General features: G+C 45.5%; 1 protein-coding gene across 1 annotated transcript; it reads left to right on the top strand.

Moving 5' to 3' along the window:
- The first annotated feature begins 9,824 nt into the window (after nucleotides 1-9,824).
- LOC122665746 (serine/threonine-protein kinase PRP4 homolog) lies at nucleotides 9,825-17,373 on the top strand. The gene is made up of 13 exons (XM_043861887.1): nucleotides 9,825-10,299; nucleotides 10,835-12,199; nucleotides 12,323-12,564; nucleotides 12,642-12,829; nucleotides 12,960-13,174; nucleotides 13,405-13,473; nucleotides 15,049-15,121; nucleotides 15,283-15,439; nucleotides 15,545-15,836; nucleotides 15,914-16,028; nucleotides 16,151-16,314; nucleotides 16,515-16,589; nucleotides 16,745-17,373. The coding sequence occupies exons 1-13, from the start codon at nucleotides 9,925-9,927 to the stop codon at nucleotides 16,931-16,933; spliced, it is 3,519 nt and encodes a 1,172-aa protein (XP_043717822.1). The 5' UTR covers nucleotides 9,825-9,924; the 3' UTR covers nucleotides 16,934-17,373.
- Nucleotides 17,374-17,861: the final 488 nt, after the last annotated feature.

Genomic DNA, 17,861 nt, shown 5'->3' with positions numbered 1-17,861 from the left:
CGATGCAAATACAAGACGGGGGGTACATCCGCCGACCCCGATCGATGCAAGCGGGGTCATCTCGAAATCCCAACAAATATTGTCAGTTCCACAAGGACACCGGTCACGACACCGAGGATTGTTATCAGCTGAAAAGAGAAATTAAAGAGCTGATAAAACTGGGCCATTTGAAGCGATATGTCAAAGGAGGCCGAGAAGAGCGTAGAGGTCGGCGGCCTGAAGAACGAGATAAAAGAAGAGCCAAGCCTAGGGCTGAAAATAGGCGAGTCGAACGAGATGATGATAAAGTCTTAGCCGAGAAGAAAGAGGACGGATCCGGGCCGAGCAGTGACAAGGGGGCTCCCATATACACTATCCTTGGGGGACCCGGGCAAGAGACTACTCGAAAGGCTAAGGCAAACGCGCGGTTCATCGGAATGGCCGAAATGCCCACCAAAAGACTCAAATCAGTGGCGACAATCTCCTTCACCAAAGCCGACCTCGAAGGTATAAGTTTACCTCATGATGATGCTTTAGTGGTGCAGGTAGAAATTACGAACAGGCCCGTCCACCTTGTATTGGTTGATATTGGCGCATCCGTGGACCTTATGTCACTAGAAGCGTACCGACAATTTGGCTTCGACGACGAAGCGCTCAAGCCAGAAGGCACCTCACTTCACGGGTCGTCCTTCATTGACCGCTCTCCAAGCCATCATCTCCCCGACACACTTGAAGATGAAGTTCCCCACCGAGAACGGTGTCGGTGAGGTCCGAGGCGACCAGAAGAAGGCTTGGGAGTGCTATGCTACTTTCGTCAAGCAAAATAAGGGTAATGTCCGAGGAATGGCAATGTGCGTTGAGCATCTCCCCGAGGATCAGCGGGATGAGCTTGTCGAGAGGAGAGGACGACCCGTGGAAGACCTGACCCCATTTCATCTCAGCGAAGATGACCCGGCAAAGGTGGTCCAACTCGAATCGTTACTAAATGAAAATCAAAGGAATCAGCTCGGAGTTTTCTTGAAGGCGAACACAGATGTCTTTGCCTGGTCGGCTGCCGACATGACGGGCATACCCAGACATATAGCTGAGCACCGACTCCACGTAGATCCGGGTCGAAAACCAATCCAGCAGAAGAGAAGGAACTACGCACTTGATCGATAAACTGCGATCAAAGAAGAGGTGGAGAAGCTTCACCGATCAGGGTTCATCCGAGAAGAAAAATTCTCGACCTGGTTGGCTAACGTCGTCATGGTCCCCAAACCGAACGGGAAGTGGAGAATGTGTGTCGACTACACCGATCTCAACAAGGCTTGTCCAAAAGATGAGTACCCACTACCTCGGATTGACCTCTTAATCGACGCCACGGCAGGTCACGAGATGCTGAGTTTCATGGACACATACTCCGGCTACAACCAAATCATGATGCATGAGGAGGATGAGTCATACACGGCATTCCGAACTGACCAAGAAAATTTTTGCTACAAGGTCATGCCGTTCGGATTGAAGAACGCCGGAGCGACATACCAGCGCCTCGTGAACTATATATTCCGCGGGCAGATCGGAAGGAACATGGAAGTCTACATGGATGACATGTTGGTAAAAAGTTTGAAGGCCGAACACCACTTGGCCGACTTGGAAGAAGCCTTTGGCGTATTGAGGAAGAACCAAGTGAAGCTGAACCCTGCCAAATGTGCATTCGGCGTGACTTCGGGAAAGTTTTTCGGCTTCATGGTCTCTGTCAGAGGCATCGAAGCCAATCCAACAAAAATCAGGGCCATCCAAGAGATGAGCCCGCCAAGGACGATCCAAGAAGTACAGAGGCTAAACGGACGAGTGGCGGCGTTGGCATGATTCATGTCGAGATCAGGAGACAAGTGCCTACCATTCTTTAAGGCCCTTAAGAATATCCGGAACCCAAAGGACTTCATTTGGTCGGACGAATGCCAGAAAGCTTTTAAAGAGCTGAAGGAATATTTGGAGAACCCGCCTCTTCTCAGCCGACCTGAACCAAAAGAGGAGCTCCAAGTCTACTTAGCCGCTACCCCTGTAGCGGTCAGCGCGGTGTTGATCAGGGAAGAGAGTCGAACTCAAAGACCCATATACTACATCAGCCACGTTCTTGTCGATGCCGAGACAAGGTACTCCGGGTTCGAGAAAGTAGCGTTTGCTCTTGTTACGGCCGCAAGGAAACTAAGGCCGTACTTCCAAGCTCATTCGATCGCGATACTGACCGACCAGCCACTCAAGAAGGTATTGCATAAACCCGATGCTTTGGGACGGCTGATTACCTGGGCGGTCGAACTAAGTGAATACGATATAAGCTATCGTCCGAGGACGGCGATAAAAGGACGAGCCCTTGCCGACTTCATCGCCGAATGCACAGGGCCCGACCTTGAGGTCGGGGAGGAAAAGACAATAGAAGAGGTTGGGGCCACGGCCGACCCGACTGGGACCGTGAATGTCAACGGCTCAAGCAACTCCGGAGGAAGCGGGGCCTACCTGATACTAGTAAGCCCTGAAGGGTTTCTGATCCAATATGTCATGAGGTTCAAGTTTCCCGCCTTGAACAACGAGGCTGAGTATGAAGCCCTTCTAGCTGGGCTTCGAGTCAGCAAAGCAATGGGCATAAAGCGGTTGAAGGTGCGAGGAGACTCCCAACTCGTGGTCAACCAGGTCAACGGAGACTATGAAGCGAAAGACGAAAGGATGATAGCTTACCTGAGCCGAGCCCGAGATATGATTTCTGAACTCAAGCACTTTGAGATAACTCGAATACCGAGAAAAGAAAATGCCGCGGCTGACTCCCTGTCCAGGTTGGCCGAGGCCGACCTCCAATATCTGAACCGGTTAGTGTATATAGAAATCTTGGAGAAGCCCTCCTTACAAGAAGAAAGCGTAAAGCACATTGAAGAGGACGGGCCGACCTGGTTGGACCCCATTGTCAACTACTTGGAGAATAACCTGCTCCCGGAGAACCGAGATGAAGCGAGAAAGGTCAAGATTCGAGCTGCCAAGTATGCCATGATCGACGAAGTGCTCTACAAAAGAGCAATCTCGGCCCCTCTTCTCTGATGCCTTGGACCAAAGGGGGCCGAGTACGCATTAGCCGAGGTGCATGAGGGAATATGCGGGAGTCACATGGGTAGTCGAGCTCTTGCATACAAGATACTTCGACAGGGATTTTATTGGCCAAGAATGCAAGAAGAGGCCATGAGGTATGTGAAGACGTGTGAGAAGTGTCAACTGTTTGCACCAATCCCAAGCCGACCAGCAACAAAGTTGACTTCAATGCTGAGCCCAATCCCATTCGCTATGTGGGGAATGGACATTCACGGAGATTTCACCCCGGCATCGGGGAACAGAAAGTATGTGGTAGTGGCGATCGATTACTTCACCAAGTGGGTCGAGGCTGAGCCCCTTGCCACCATCACCGAGAAGAACATGAAGAAATTCTTCCGAGACAAGGTCATCTATCAGTTCGGCTTACCGAAAGTGCTCATCACTGATAATGGCACCCAATTCAATAACCCGGCCTTTTGAGAGTTCTGCGAACACTTCTACATTGCCTTTCGACCCGTCTCAGTAGCTTATCCGCAAGAAAATGGACAAGTAGAAGTGTCCAACCGAACATTACTCGCTGGCATTAAGAGAAGGTTAGATGAGGCCAAAGGGAGATGGGTGGAAGAACTCCCAAGTCTCCTATGGGCATATCGGACGACAATAAGAACTCCAACTAGGGAGAGTCCTTTTCGCCTCGCTTATGGGACCGAAGCCCTCACCCCGGTTGAAATTATGGCCTCATCGTACCGAGTGCTCAACTTCGATGAGAAGACCTATGAAGATGGACTGAGAGCCAACCTTGACTTCCTCGATGAAGTTCGAGAAAATGCCCTACTCCGGAACGCGGCATACCAACAGAGGACGGCAAAGTACTATGACTCAAGAGTAAAAGAGCGGCACTTCCATCAAGGGGACATTGTTCTCAGAAAGCTTAGCGCGTCCCAGCCGAGGTAGCAAGGAAAGTTAGCACCAAATTGGGAAGGCCCGTACATAGTCTCCAAGCAAATTTGCCCTGACACATATCGCTTGCAGACTCCGGGGGGCAAGAAGGTACCGAGACCTTGGAACTCGAAAAATTTGAAGAAGTTTTTCCAATAACTGATAATGCTTGTATTCGGCTTCAGCTCTGACATTTGATTTAATAAAGTCTTTCTCCACCACTTAACGTACTTGTAAGCTCCTAAATCAAAGTCGTAAGACCGGTTCTCATAAACCTGGCCGACCTCAAAGACCGACCCTCATAGGTCGGTAGCCAAGTCGTAAGACCGGTTCTCATAAACCTGGCCGACCTCAAAGACCGACCCTCATAGGTCGGTAGCCAAGTCGTAAGATCGGTTCTCATAAACCTGGCCGACCTCAAAGATCGACCCTCCTAGGTCGGCAGCCAAGTCGTAAGATCGGTTCTCATAAACCTGGCCGACCTCAAAGATCGACCCTCCTAGGTCGGCAGCCAAGTCGTAAGATCGGTTCTCATAAACCTGGCCGACCTCAAAGACCGACCCTCATAGGTCGGCAGCCAAGTTGTAAGACCAGCCCTCAAAGACCCGACCGACCTCTCAAGAGCAAACATCCCCCTTTTTGGCCGAGCCTAACAAAGTTCAAAACTAAGCTAAGGCATAAAGCTCGGCCAGGAAGGATGCTCGGTCACGCATCCGTTTGTATGATAGCCTGTCCAATCGGACCAAAGGGAACGACGAATTAACCAACTAAGGCGAGGATCACATTGACCTTGGGCATGGCATGGCCGAGCCGCCGACCACGTGAGGCATGGGCAAAAAAGAGACAAGTTCCTAAGTTCAGCTAGCAAAATGACTCGGCAGTTCGGCCACAAATAGAACAGAGTACACAAGGAAAAGAAGGTCAGGAGCGCCGAGCTAAAACACTTAGACAAATTCTGGCAAAAATAAATTTTTTCATTCATTGTAAGCCGACTGATCGGCATGGTTACAAGATGGGTAGTCCGGGCCCCCCAAAAAAAAAAAAAAAAAAATTTACATCTCAATCTCCTCGACGTTGGACTTGGAGGCGACCTCGGCGGTGTCCACGTCAGTAGGCTCGGCAGGAGGGTCTTTTGATCCGGCATCCAGAGGGAAGATGTCGGCCTGAATAGGCTCCTCAAAGGGCAGAGCCTGGGTGACCTCGGCTCCCTCCTCATCTCCCAACTCCCTGGCGAAGGTAGTCGCATCATCATCAAACCGGGAGAGATTGAATCAGGGTACGTCGCCTTGATCTCAGCCAAAAGCTCAGCTCGGCCTACCTCGAACCCTTCGGCGTAGGGAGGCTTCCTGATCTCATGGCACACGTCAGCATACTCCTCTGATTGGAGATAGTCGTTGACCGCCTCGACCCGAGCCATGGCCAGATCTTCCTTGGCCTTCTCCCTAACCTCGGCAAGCTGAGCCTGCAGAGCTCGGACCTTCTCTCTCTGCCTGACCACCTCAGCCTGAGAACTCTCCACCTCGGCCTCAGCAGTAGTGAGCTTCTCTTGGGTCTCTCGACGCCTCTGAACGGCATCCTGGGCATCCTGATAGGCCTTCTTGCATTGAACGCCCAAGGAATGGTTCTCGGTCAGGAGCCGCTCAAAGCGAAGCATGGTCTCCACCGCCTTAGCAAAGCCCTACAAAAAAGCATGAGAACAAAAATCAAGACAGGCTACACAGATCATATCTAATCGCAAGAGCCGACCAGGAAACTTACCATGTTAAAATCTTGGAATAGAGTGGAGAGGAGCTCGGGGTCAGACAGCGCCTTGAGCTTCTCCTTGTCGATTGGAAGCCGACCTGCATCCAGCTATTGTTTGGCGTGTGTGGCCGACGTCAACGCCGAGTCCCCTGGAAAGAGGCGCCAGGTCGGCCTCACAGGAACGTTGCTGGCCGAGGCCCTCCCCAAGACGTATCTGGAGATGTTGGTGGGCGAAGCCACGAACGGAAGACGACCAGTCGTCAGATTGATCGAGAGCTTCTGACGCTTGATGTCTCTCAGCGGGCTCCTCTCACCTTTTCGACCTTTCATCTTCCTCGGGCACCCCGCTGGACCCGTATTCTTCTCGGCCTCAAGGCCGACCACAGCCTCCGATGGCCCCGGCATCACGGCCTTGCCCTTGGGGGCCTTGGAAGACTTGCCCCGGGACTTCTTCTCAATATTCTTCTTCCTTCGATCTGCCAGGGTCTCGGCCCTTAGCCGAGCTGTATCCATAGGGGGAATGTGGCCAACCACTGCAAGAGAAATCGAGAACATAAAAAATAAGTAGAAACAGAAAAGAAGACTAAGTTAAGGGGTCAGCTCGGACCACAGAGACGGGCTCGGGTTGGGCTCCTACCAGGGGTCATATGCCACCTCTGAAGAAACCCCTCATCCTAAAGCTGGAGGACATCGAAGGGCGGACGCTGGAGGATCAGGTCAAGCAAGGTCATCTCGTTCTCGGTCAGGGGTAGTACCCTATTGACGTAATTCAGGTTCATCTCCTTCCACTCGGTTTGGAGAGGGCTGTTGGGAATGGAAGCGAAGAAAAAACGAGGCTTCCAATACTTATTAAAGGTCGGCGTGCCAACCAGAAATTTATAGCCGCCCAGAGCCGCACTCTTCCCCGATCGGTGATAGAAATAGTACCACCCCTTCTCAGGAGACTTCTTCAAGAAGAAGAGCCAAGAGAAAAGCGCCACGCTCGCACCTCGGCCCATCTCGTAGAATAAGGCGTAGAAGCCATAGACGGCCAGCCAAGAGTTCGGCACCAGCTGACCAGGAGACAGGTGGAAGTGGTCCAAGATCTGGTCCACCAGGCCGAGAACGGGGAGCCTGAACGCATACTTAAAGGGCATCTCGTACAAAGCCACATCGCTAGGCCTGATGAAGCAGGCCATCTCCCCGGGGTTGGGAACTCAGAGCTAAATGTCCTCGGGGATGGCATAGGTCGTCCTCAGATAGTCGAGGTCGGCCTCCGTGATCGTGCTCGGAACGGTGCCGACACTACCTTCCTCAGGCTTAGGGGCGTCAGCGGACCAGCTGACCGAGCCAACCCCCACCTCGGACGAATCTCCCTCACTTGATTCCTCATCGGATGAGGACGACCCAGGGTTCTCGGCTCGGTCTATGGCGATTGGGTGGGCCGCGTGGTCAAACTCCAAGAGTAACGGAGGCTCAGCCACCTCGGCCTGACGAAGCTCCATTATATCGGGCTCATCCGAGGTCGAGCCCAACAGGTCTATGGTGGGAGAGCGAGCGGGGAGCTCTCGGCTCGGACTCACGCCATCTGTCGCCCCGACGAACAGCTCGCCCATAGGACTACTACCAACTGACATACTGGGCGGAGAAGACTTACTGATTGAAGGTGAGCTAAGGGCGAGCTGAGCGCGAACGAAGCAAAGGCCGAGCTGATCACGAACAAGTAAACACCGAGCGCTGCCGAGCTGAAGAATCCAAGCTTGCCGAGAAGTCAATAACTTAGAGCAATGAGGAATGAATAGTTAGGAGTTGCCTATTTATAATCCTTAGGTTTTAATGATCCAACGGTCGATCAGAGCTCAGCATGGTTCAACGGCCCAGATCAAAGGACGTTTCTAATTCCCGAGCCTGCTATAATGACTCTGCTGACGTGGCACTGACACCCAACCGTCGGAACGTGTAACGTCAAATCCGCGGCAAGCTCGACCACAAAAATTTTCTAGACAAGCAGACCAGGAAATTTCACTCATCAGTGCCAAGCTGACTCCTGATGAGTGGGGGGGCCTGTGATGAGGCATAAAACACCCCTCCTATCAGAGGCTGCCACATGGTCGACCCGACCTCAGTCCGAGAACCTAGTTGGGCCGAGCAGGAGACCGAGCCGACCCCATCTCCGATAAGTCACCCGACAGAGCCAGACTCGAGCGAGCCAGCCGGTGGCTGAGGCCGAGCTCATATAGGTCAGCCATAGACTCCTGACCGAGCTTACGGCCGAGACCAACCTCTCGGGCCGACCTCCCTTGCCGACCTTCCTTGCCGACCTCCTCTGCCGACCCCCAGGGCCGACCTCCAAGGATGAAGCCCTCCTCCACTGAAGGTGCCATAGCACCCCACCGGGGACCTCCGGGCCACGTCAGCACATCTCGAGAATCACGGGATAGGGATCGAGCCACGATCCCAGCACAACACGGAATCACACTCTACATGGACTCTTACCTTAATAAGAGTCCGACCTCGAAAATAGCTCTCCACTCCGCTATACGCGGGAGAACCTTCCGAAAGAAGGACTCCTACCATACTAGGATTATCCCAATCGCCTCATCTCCTCCTCACTCTATAAATACCCAGGTATGGAACACCATCGGGGATCTGGCTTTTTACAACGCAGTTACGCTGTTGTATTGGAGACCTGACTTGAGCATCGGAGACTCCTAGGCCGGGGCCATACCGGTTCTCTTGTGCTCATCGCTTGGTTTTTACAGGTTCATCCGTGGGCGAACTGAGCATCGGAGGTTTTCACACGCAACAGTGACATAGCTTTTCCAGATGGTTCTGGAGGTGGGGTGGTTGTTATTTTGAGAGATTTTCATGGGAGACCATTGCTGGCCATGTCTGAACCTTCACACCTTCCTGATGTAATTAAAGGTGAAGCTTTGGTGGTGCTCAAAGGATTGTAAAGGGCTATGGAAGTGGGCCACTCTCAAGTTCTGGTGGAATTTGACAGCGCTCAACTGGTTGCTTTCCTGAATGAGTCAACGTGCTCTCTGCCAATCTCCATCACAAACATCCTTCATGATATTAGATTGTTATCCCCACAATTCGATAGTTGTTCTTTCTCTTGTATCTCTAGAGAGGTGAACCTTGGGGTGCACTCTCTAGCTCCAAGGGCCTTGTCTGTGGCAAGACAGACTATGTGGCCATTATCCTCTCCTTGGATCCTAGATTTTTGTAATTAGGATGCCTTGTGCTCCTCTTGCCCCCCTTTGAAATAATATTCCCTTTTACCAAAAAAAAAAAAAAAACAAAGAGTCCGAATTGTATCTGATATTTGACTATTTAAAAAACAAATACAAATTCAAATAAAATCCAAAATTTTGATTATCCATTTATATATCTAACTCAACCCAAGACTTCTGCTCCTACCAAATGATTAAATTAATCACATCAACAGATTCAAATAAAATCCGAATTTTTGGCTATCCATTTACATATCTAATTCAACCCAAGACTTCTGCTCCAACCAAATGATTAAATTAATCACATCAACAGATTCAATTAAAATCCGAATTTTTTGCTATCCATTTACATATCTAATTCAACCCAAGACTTCTGGTCCAACCAAATGATTAAATTAGTCACATCAGTGCTCCACTTAGATGAATCAACACTCCTATGGTAGACTAGCTCGTTTTGAGAAACTTTATGCAAAACATAAATTTGAATATATTTATAGAAAAATCATCTTTTCCAAACCTTGTATTGGTTTGGTTTTCGGTGAAGAGAATCGAAGTGAAGAAGCTATCAACAATCTATTTGTTTATCAGAAAAAACAAAAAAAATCAACAACCTATCCCTATTGGAGATTTGGAATACTATCCCAGATACTAGATTGAGGAATAGAACTACAACCGTTACCAAACACCCCATTTCAAACCTTAACGGACGAGTTTCCCCAAATTAAAAGAGATTCGGAATACTATCCCAGATACTAAATTGAGGAGTAGAACTACAACCGTTACCAAACACCCCATTTCAAGCCTTAAGGGACGAGTTTCCCAAATTTGGGGATAAATTGCATGTGCTTCTGAATAAATCATTCTAATTGCGTCACATGCGAGTCTAGAGTCTATTCTGCCTTTTTTGTCTCTCCTTTTTTCCTTCTTCCTCTTCCATTATTCTTTCAGTTACCGAAACCCTAACTTCTGTGCCACTTCTTTAACGGCCATGGCCGCAGACGAACTAGACACTCGAAAGAGGCACCGAAGATCTCCTGATGACGGAGCAGAGGAGGGGTCAAAGCGCCGTAGGCACAGCCGCAATCGCCGTAACAGCAGCCATCATCGACGTCGCCATCGACATCGCAGCAGCAAACACGATAACGACAGCAAGTACGAAGACGACGACACTGCTCCTGCTGTTGCGCCAAGCTCTAATTCACGTCCCGATGACGAGAAGGAAGAGGGTGAAATTCTTGAAGAAGAGGAAGAAGATCGTGGTGTCGGTCATGACGAAGTGTTAAGAAATAAAATGGATTCAGATGTTGAGTCTGGTGAGATTAAGCCGGATGAGGTTGTTGGGAGATCGAATAACAGTGATCCGGTGAGTTTTTAATTTTCTCTTTTATCCTTCATCATATTGAATGGAATTCGTATTTGTTTTCGGTTTTGAAATCTTAAATTCTTTTTTTCCCCCCCTTTTTCCCCACTAATATCTTTTTCATTATCTCAGAATTTCATATGAATTTCTTGCAAAGTGATCTGGATATGGTTTGAGACCTTTTAAAGGTTTATTAAGAATGTTTTGCCCGCTGGGTTTATAGATGGTTCCTGGGAAACCCTCCCCACGTCCAATGTATACCAGCTATTGCAGTTTGTGCTGGTTATCTTGCTTTTTTATTCTTATGTGATTATAAGTTAGTGACACCTGGTCGCAGTACACGGGTACCAATTAAACCGAATCCAGTAGTCATTTATATATGCTGAGTTGGAGTTTTTGTAGGCATTCCCTGAAGACCAAGTGCGGTATTATGAATTAGTAAGAATTGCTTTCATGTTTAATATGTTCTATGTTCGTGGAAATATTTCACTGCCAATTTATTAATTCTGTTTCGTTTTATTATTATTTTGTCTTGCAGGGAATTCATTGTGAGAGAGGCGATCCTGGTAATTTTGGAGAAGAACTTGAGCCTGATGATAGCATTGAGAAAAATACTATAAGTTCAAAGACATTGAAAATTTATGGGGGTGATGCAGCAACATCTGATTTGGCAGTGAATGCCAGAGACAAGTCTGACCATCTATGTCTAAATTCTGACGGGGATCATGCTGGGATGAAAAGCGTTGAGGTTTCTTATCCGAGTGATCCGAAGGCTGAACATTCAGCATATGGGATGAAGGAGCATGAGGTGGGGGAAATTGATGGACTGAATGCTGGATCTGAAAACATCAAGTTTAGGGACAAGAAGAGGGAAATAAAAGGTGACATGTCTCCCAAGAATGAGGTGGGGGAAGTTGATGGACAGAATGCTGGGTCTGAAAACATCAGGTCTAGGGCCAAGAAGAGGGAAATACAAGGCGACATGTCTCCCAAGAATGATGGGGTGAGCCGTGAAATTGGGGATGTTGGTCACAAATACCACAAGGAGGATAGAAGCCAACACAGGGGATCTGGAACCCCTCTAAAAGGAGCTGGAAAGGATAAGTATAATAGGGAGTCTGATGAAAAGGACTCAAGAAGGTCTGTTAGGTCAAGATCACCAGCTGCTAGAGAAGATGTTCACCAGAGAAGGAGCAGAAAGATTGATGACAGTGGTGGTAGAACCAATAGGAACAGCGAACCAGAATTACATAATCCAATGAGATATGAGACGAGAGTGCCTTCAGAATCAATGGATGATGAGAGAAATCAGAGAAATGGTTCAGTGGAACAGAACAAATCAGTTTCTCCTGAAAATACAAGGAGCAAGTATAAGACTGTATCATACTCCCCATATCATGAGAAATATTATGACAAGGCCCACAGAAATAGTTCAAGGTCACGTGATAGCATGGGAGATAGGAGATCTCGGTCCCGAAGTATTTTAATCGATGGGGTCCATCATGAGACAGGTGGGAAATCACACAAAGATGATGGCGACCTAATTCAACTGTTTGATTCACGAGAGAAGGAAACGGACAATTTTAATTGCGAAAGAGTAAGATACAGTAGGGAGGACGGACATGGTAGTAGGGACTGGGTGAGGGATGGTGAGAGAGAGCTGAGCAATAGCAGATACAGTGGCCGAGAGGCTGGGCATGGCAGTCGGGAGACTCGGGACAAAGATAGGGATAGAGGTAGGGGGAGGGAGAGTGATAAGGAGAGAGACAGAGGTATGAACAAAGATAGGGACAGGGACAGGGACAGGGACAGGGATAGGGATAGGGAGAAGGTCCAAGAGAGGGAGAGGGAGAGAGAGAAGGAGAAGGATCGGGACAGGGACAGGGACAGGGATAGTGAGAAGGTCAGGGAGAGGGAGAGAGAGAGGGAGAGACAGAAGGAGAAGGAGAAGGATCGGGACAGGGACAGGGACAGGGACAGGGATAGGGACAGGGAGAGAGATAGGTACAGGAATAGGGAGGGGGAGAGGGAAAGGGAGAGGGAAAGAGTTCGGGATAAAGATAGAGGTAGAGAGACTGAGAGTGGTTGGGTGGGCAGACATCTATATGATGGTCATAATGATGCATATGGTGGTCGAGATAGATTGAAAGATTCTAGGCATTTTAAAGATGAACCGGATTACCACTACAGGAAAGGAAAAAAAGATCCAGTAAAGGTGCCCAGCATCATGGATGATGATCTGGAAAGGCGTGAAAAGAAACCACAGAGGTATACAATGTCATTTAATCAGTGGATGTATCCTAGCTTACTTTATATTTATCTGATATGCTGCTCTCTGCTTTTAGAGATGAAGAGGTAGAAGAAGATTATGAAGATAGGGTTTCATTACAACTAGCGGAACAAGAAGAGGAGGATGTTGACAGAATTAAGGAGGAGAGCAGGAAAAGAAGGCAAGCCATACTAGAAAAATATAAACAGCAGCAACAGCACTCACAAAAGCTGGTTGAACCTCATGGTCAAGCCTCAACTAAAGGTGTCGTCCATTTCCAAGCTAATTGTGTTTTCTATATTTTGATGTTCTAGAGTTTTATTTTTCGTTTATGACTGCTTTGTTTGAGGCCTTTATTCATTGTTTATACTAAATCATAAATGTTTTGGATCAGAGAATGGTTCTCTCAATGTCAACAAGGCAGCAGAACAGAAACTTCCTCCAAAAGCGGTTAATTCTACATCCGTTGCTTTTGAGAGTAGGGATGATAGTCCCGAGGCTGATGTCCACGAGTCTACATTTTCTGTATGGAAATCACCTTCACGTAATGGAACTTTGGCACATGAGAGCACTTCTGGTGCTGGGGGTTTAGGGGATGGGACTCCAAAGGTTTGTAGATGACCCATTATTAATTATATATTTTTTAAATTTCTTGCATACGTGGGTAAGCATGATTTGCATGAATCAACCCCGAGCTTGTCTACCATGGTTCATTTGATGCCTTAAGTAACCTTGGATGTTTTATTTTTTAATTTTTTGAGCCTGGATATAATAACTGCGATTACTTTAAGGTGTTAATTTCCACTGCTTCATAGTCACAATTCCACCAATTTGTGCAGAGTGAGAGATCGGCGGATATGTTCTGTGATGATATTTTCGGAGAGTCACCTGCTGGAGTTCGTAAAACTGTAGGTGTCGTTCTATTTCCTATCCCTTCTAATTGCATTCAACTCTTGCAGTCTCACATTGAAAGTGTTGATTTCTTCTTTGTTTGCTGAACTTTTAATGTAGATAATAGAAAGCTGAACTAGGTTTCCGGAAAATCGTGTATAATAGAAAACTGATTTGAATAACCAAATGAAGTATATGGTTTGTCCTGCTTGAGGTAGCATGTTCAACTGAGACCACTTTGGACCTGCTGATAATCCCATGTTCTTTCATTTTTCTTGTAATTTGTACATGCACCACATGAGCAGTATGTTATGGGTTTTTAGTGATGGCCTGCGATTGCGGTTAGAGAAATGTGTTTTGGCATTCATGGATGCTTTTCATAGTGATGTATTGTAATCCAACGATTGACAAAATATTTCTTTTATACGTTATCCTCTATTTTTCTTATAAATTTGTTATTTATTGCGACTTTGTGAGATTGAAAATGGTTTCACTGGTGCACCATATCTAGAGACTTCTAGGACTTTATCTATAGTTGGTTCACTTGGTTGAATGTGATCATATCTTCATGAAGATATTGATAGAACACAAAATCCATCAACAAAGCAATAGTATTTTTTAGTAACTAGCGAAAGAAAATAGGTAAAGACCTCTTAGCAAGTCGCCTAGTTTGGGAGTTTTACCGTGTTACAAAATTGAGTGCAACTCTGGATTTAGGAGTCAAATACAACAGTTAACACTTAGACAACCCAGCACTTTAATGTGAATAACAAATTAAAGTGGATGAAACTTAAATCTGATTTCAAATTAACATCTGAACAATTAAACAATTCGACACTATCACATCGAGCAAATTAAACTTGATGAAACTTAAATTCGATTGCAAATAAACATACTATGCTAATTTTAAAGGGAATTGTATACTTATGCTGAACTTCCAAAAGGTTGCTTGGTATTGCAACTTATTTAAATAATAAAAAGCTGGGTATTATAGTACGGTGATTTTGTAGATCAAAAGTAAACTCAATCAGGTATCTAGTTCAGCTGCCCTATAAGAATACCTCGTTGACCTGACGTAGTCTGTTGGACCTATGGAAAAGCCATGTGTATTGCCTTAAAGAAAAAAATGATCTGGAATGTCCAGAAATTGACCACTCTGCCCTTTTTGCCCCCCTTGGCTCTTGCAATTTACATCTTCTGATCCTTACAAGGGTGGGTTGGTGAAGCTGCAATGATTTACTGAACAGAAAATGGTATATCTAGGACTGAGATGTCTATGGAATTGCTATTCCTTTGTTGTTTTATCTTTTTTATTTTAATTTTTTAGGGTTATTCTGCTTTGCTCTTGTTGGCTTTTTATAAAATTTCTTGTTATTTATCCATGGGTGGGTTGTCATTTTTTTGGATTTTGCTATAAAATGCATAATAATGTGGTATTGGAGTTATTATACTCCCACTTGTATTATTATACTTCATTTATTGGATACAGTGGTTGATCTCTCTCTCGTTCTTCCCCCATCCCTCCCAAATGACTTATATTCTTCACTGATTTCGTTTTGAAGAGTTATCCTCATGCATAGTAAATTTTGCAGGGAAAAGGAGATGGTTTGCATCTTGAAAGAAGTGGTCTTCATGACAACTGGGACGATGCAGAGGGTTATTACAGTAAGTCCTTCATCAAACATTTCTTTGTTTTCTTTTATCATATGCAGGCAGAAGAACTATTATGTCTCTTTGGTATCAAGTGGATTTCAGGTTGACCTATCTTTTGCAGGAATTGTACTTTATTATCTTCTCTTAAAGGAATTCACATATTCTCTGTGCAGGCTATCGATTTGGAGAAATACTTGACAGTAGGTATGAAGTTACTGCAGCCCATGGGAAAGGCGTTTTTTCGACAGTAGTTCGTGCAAAGGACCTCAAGGCTGGGAAGGGTGATCCTGAAGAGGTGGCTATAAAAATCATACGCAATAATGACACTATGTGAGTTGATGTTACCCTTTTTGCCCTCAGATTGCTTTAATACTAGCTAAATATTGATTTTAACTGGATTGTGCAAGTTACTGTTGACCGTATTTCAATGCACAGGTACAAGGCAGGTTTAGAAGAGTTGATAATATTGAAGAAATTAGCTGGTGCAGATCCTGAGAATAGACGCCATTGTGTTCGATTTTTCTCCAGTTTCAAGTACCGAAATCATCTTTGTTTGGTTTTTGAATCTCTTCATATGAATCTTCGTGAGGTACTAAAGAAGTTTGGTCGTAATATTGGCCTTAATCTGGGAGCTGTAAGAGAATATGCCAAACAGCTTTTTATTGCATTAAAGCATCTGCGGAACTGTGGAGTCCTGCATTGTGACATAAAGCCAGATAATATGCTGGTGAGTTTAAATTATTCTTCCATTACTGGGGTGGTTTCTTTTATGACTTTCTAACATAGGTATGTTGCCCCTTTCAGGTAAACGAGGCAAAAAATGTGTTGAAGCTTTGTGATTTTGGTAATGCCATGTTCGCCGGAAAAAATGAGATCACACCATATCTTGTGAGCCGCTTTTACCGAGCTCCTGAAATAAGTATGTTCTTTGTTTCATATTCCTTGATTTTTTTTGTGTGGGGTATGTGTTTGTTGAGATATTTGTTTTTTTTTGATTGGTTTCTGTCAGTAAAGTATGTAAATTTTCTTTTCCTGCTGCAGTTCTTGGCTTGCCATATGATCATCCCATGGATATGTGGTCTGTTGGTTGCTGTTTATATGAGCTTTATTTGGGGAAAGTCCTTTTTCCAGGCCCATCAAACAATGACATGTTGCGTCTCCACATGGAGTTGAAGGGTCCTTTTCCAAAGAAGATGCTCCGCAAGGTTGAAATTTGATTTTTGTTTTCTTCAGATTCCTTGCAACCCTCACGAGGGGTGTTTAAACCATTCATTTTTTGCAGCTTTGTTTCCATGGTCATCAATATCTTTCACTTATTATTTTAGGTTATTGAATGGAAATACTATGTTATGATTCTTATTTCTATTGCTTGTGCTGATTGCAACATCTCTTGCTTTTTCTACAGGGTGGATTTACCAATCAGCATTTTGACCAGGATTTGAATTTTCATGCTAGTGAAGAAGATCCTGTTACAAAGAAGGTGAGAAGTTACTTGTCAATGAAATCTGTAGTGATTATGTTTTAGTTACTGTTTCTGTTGTTTTTCCTACTAGTGCAATCCCCCCTCCCACCCAAAAAAAAAAGGGAAGCAATATTGCCCTCATTTTAATTTAGCCTTGTAAACTATGTCTGCAGACTGTGAAGAGACTGCTTCTCAATATTAAGCAAAAAGACATTGGTTCCTTAATTACAAGCTCCCTTGGTGACGATCCGAAGATGTTGGCGAATTTCAAAGATCTTCTAGAAAAAATATTTGTCTTGGATCCAGAAAAGAGAATGACAGTATCTCAAGCATTGAGTCATTCATTCATCACGGGCAAGTGAACAAAGATGCTGATTTTATGACCCCAGAAATGCTGTTGAGCTAGATACATGTACATTATGATCTCAATTTATTTTTAGCTCTCTAATCATTGGGCATTTCTGTCTTTATCTCTCTGTGATTGCCTAAGAGGATCGACACAGTGTTATTGGCGTGGATGAAATGCGAAGAAGATGATGTTTGGTCTGAAGACCTTCCTACATGGCGGTTCTTTCAGTGGGATGGGTTCTGTTTCTATTGTAAGACAACTCGCCAAAGGCGTTTACATCTCTTGTAATCATTCTTAATGATGGGCTTTGGGAAGATTTATCACATTTATCCCCCCTTAAAATTTTTGTTTGAAGTTTGAAAACAGTGTGCTGCAACCTTTTGCAGGCTTTAGTGCATTAGAAAATTCACACCAATGCTAGTTACTAAATTAAACTCAATGAGGTTGTGAAAAGTGTTCCTATGGCTTTTGGAAAAGATAGACTCGACAGAATCTTTTCCTTTCAGATAGCTTCCATCTTACATTGGATTTCATCTTTCCAATATTTAGTGGATACTTGGATATTGCATTTTTTTTTCTCTACATTCATTTCATTTATCCAAATCACTTGGGTCCTGGAGTCTAATTCTATTTTTCATTCAGGGTTTCATCCAGGGCTATGACGCAACCAATCAGTGCTTTAGATGCTTAGAAGGCAACCAAAAGAAGGTACCCTGGTTTGTTTATTAGGCAGCTTATTGTGAAACCCTTGAAACTACTTTGCATGATCTTAACTATAAAATTGGGCTGCTGAACTGTCTTCTGACTTGGAGGAATTAACCAGAAGAATTTTACAACCTGAAGTCGAATGGTCCATTTCTTCCTTGCCTATCAGAGCTCAACATGCATTGTGTGCGTGCGTGTATGTGTAGTAGATATAGAGGTTCAATTTCTGTAATATA

The sequence above is a fragment of the Telopea speciosissima genome, chromosome 6, assembly GCF_018873765.1.
Source record: "Telopea speciosissima isolate NSW1024214 ecotype Mountain lineage chromosome 6, Tspe_v1, whole genome shotgun sequence".
NCBI classification, from domain to species: Eukaryota; Viridiplantae; Streptophyta; class Magnoliopsida; order Proteales; family Proteaceae; genus Telopea; species Telopea speciosissima.
This window is presented reverse-complemented; position numbering and strand designations above follow the sequence as displayed.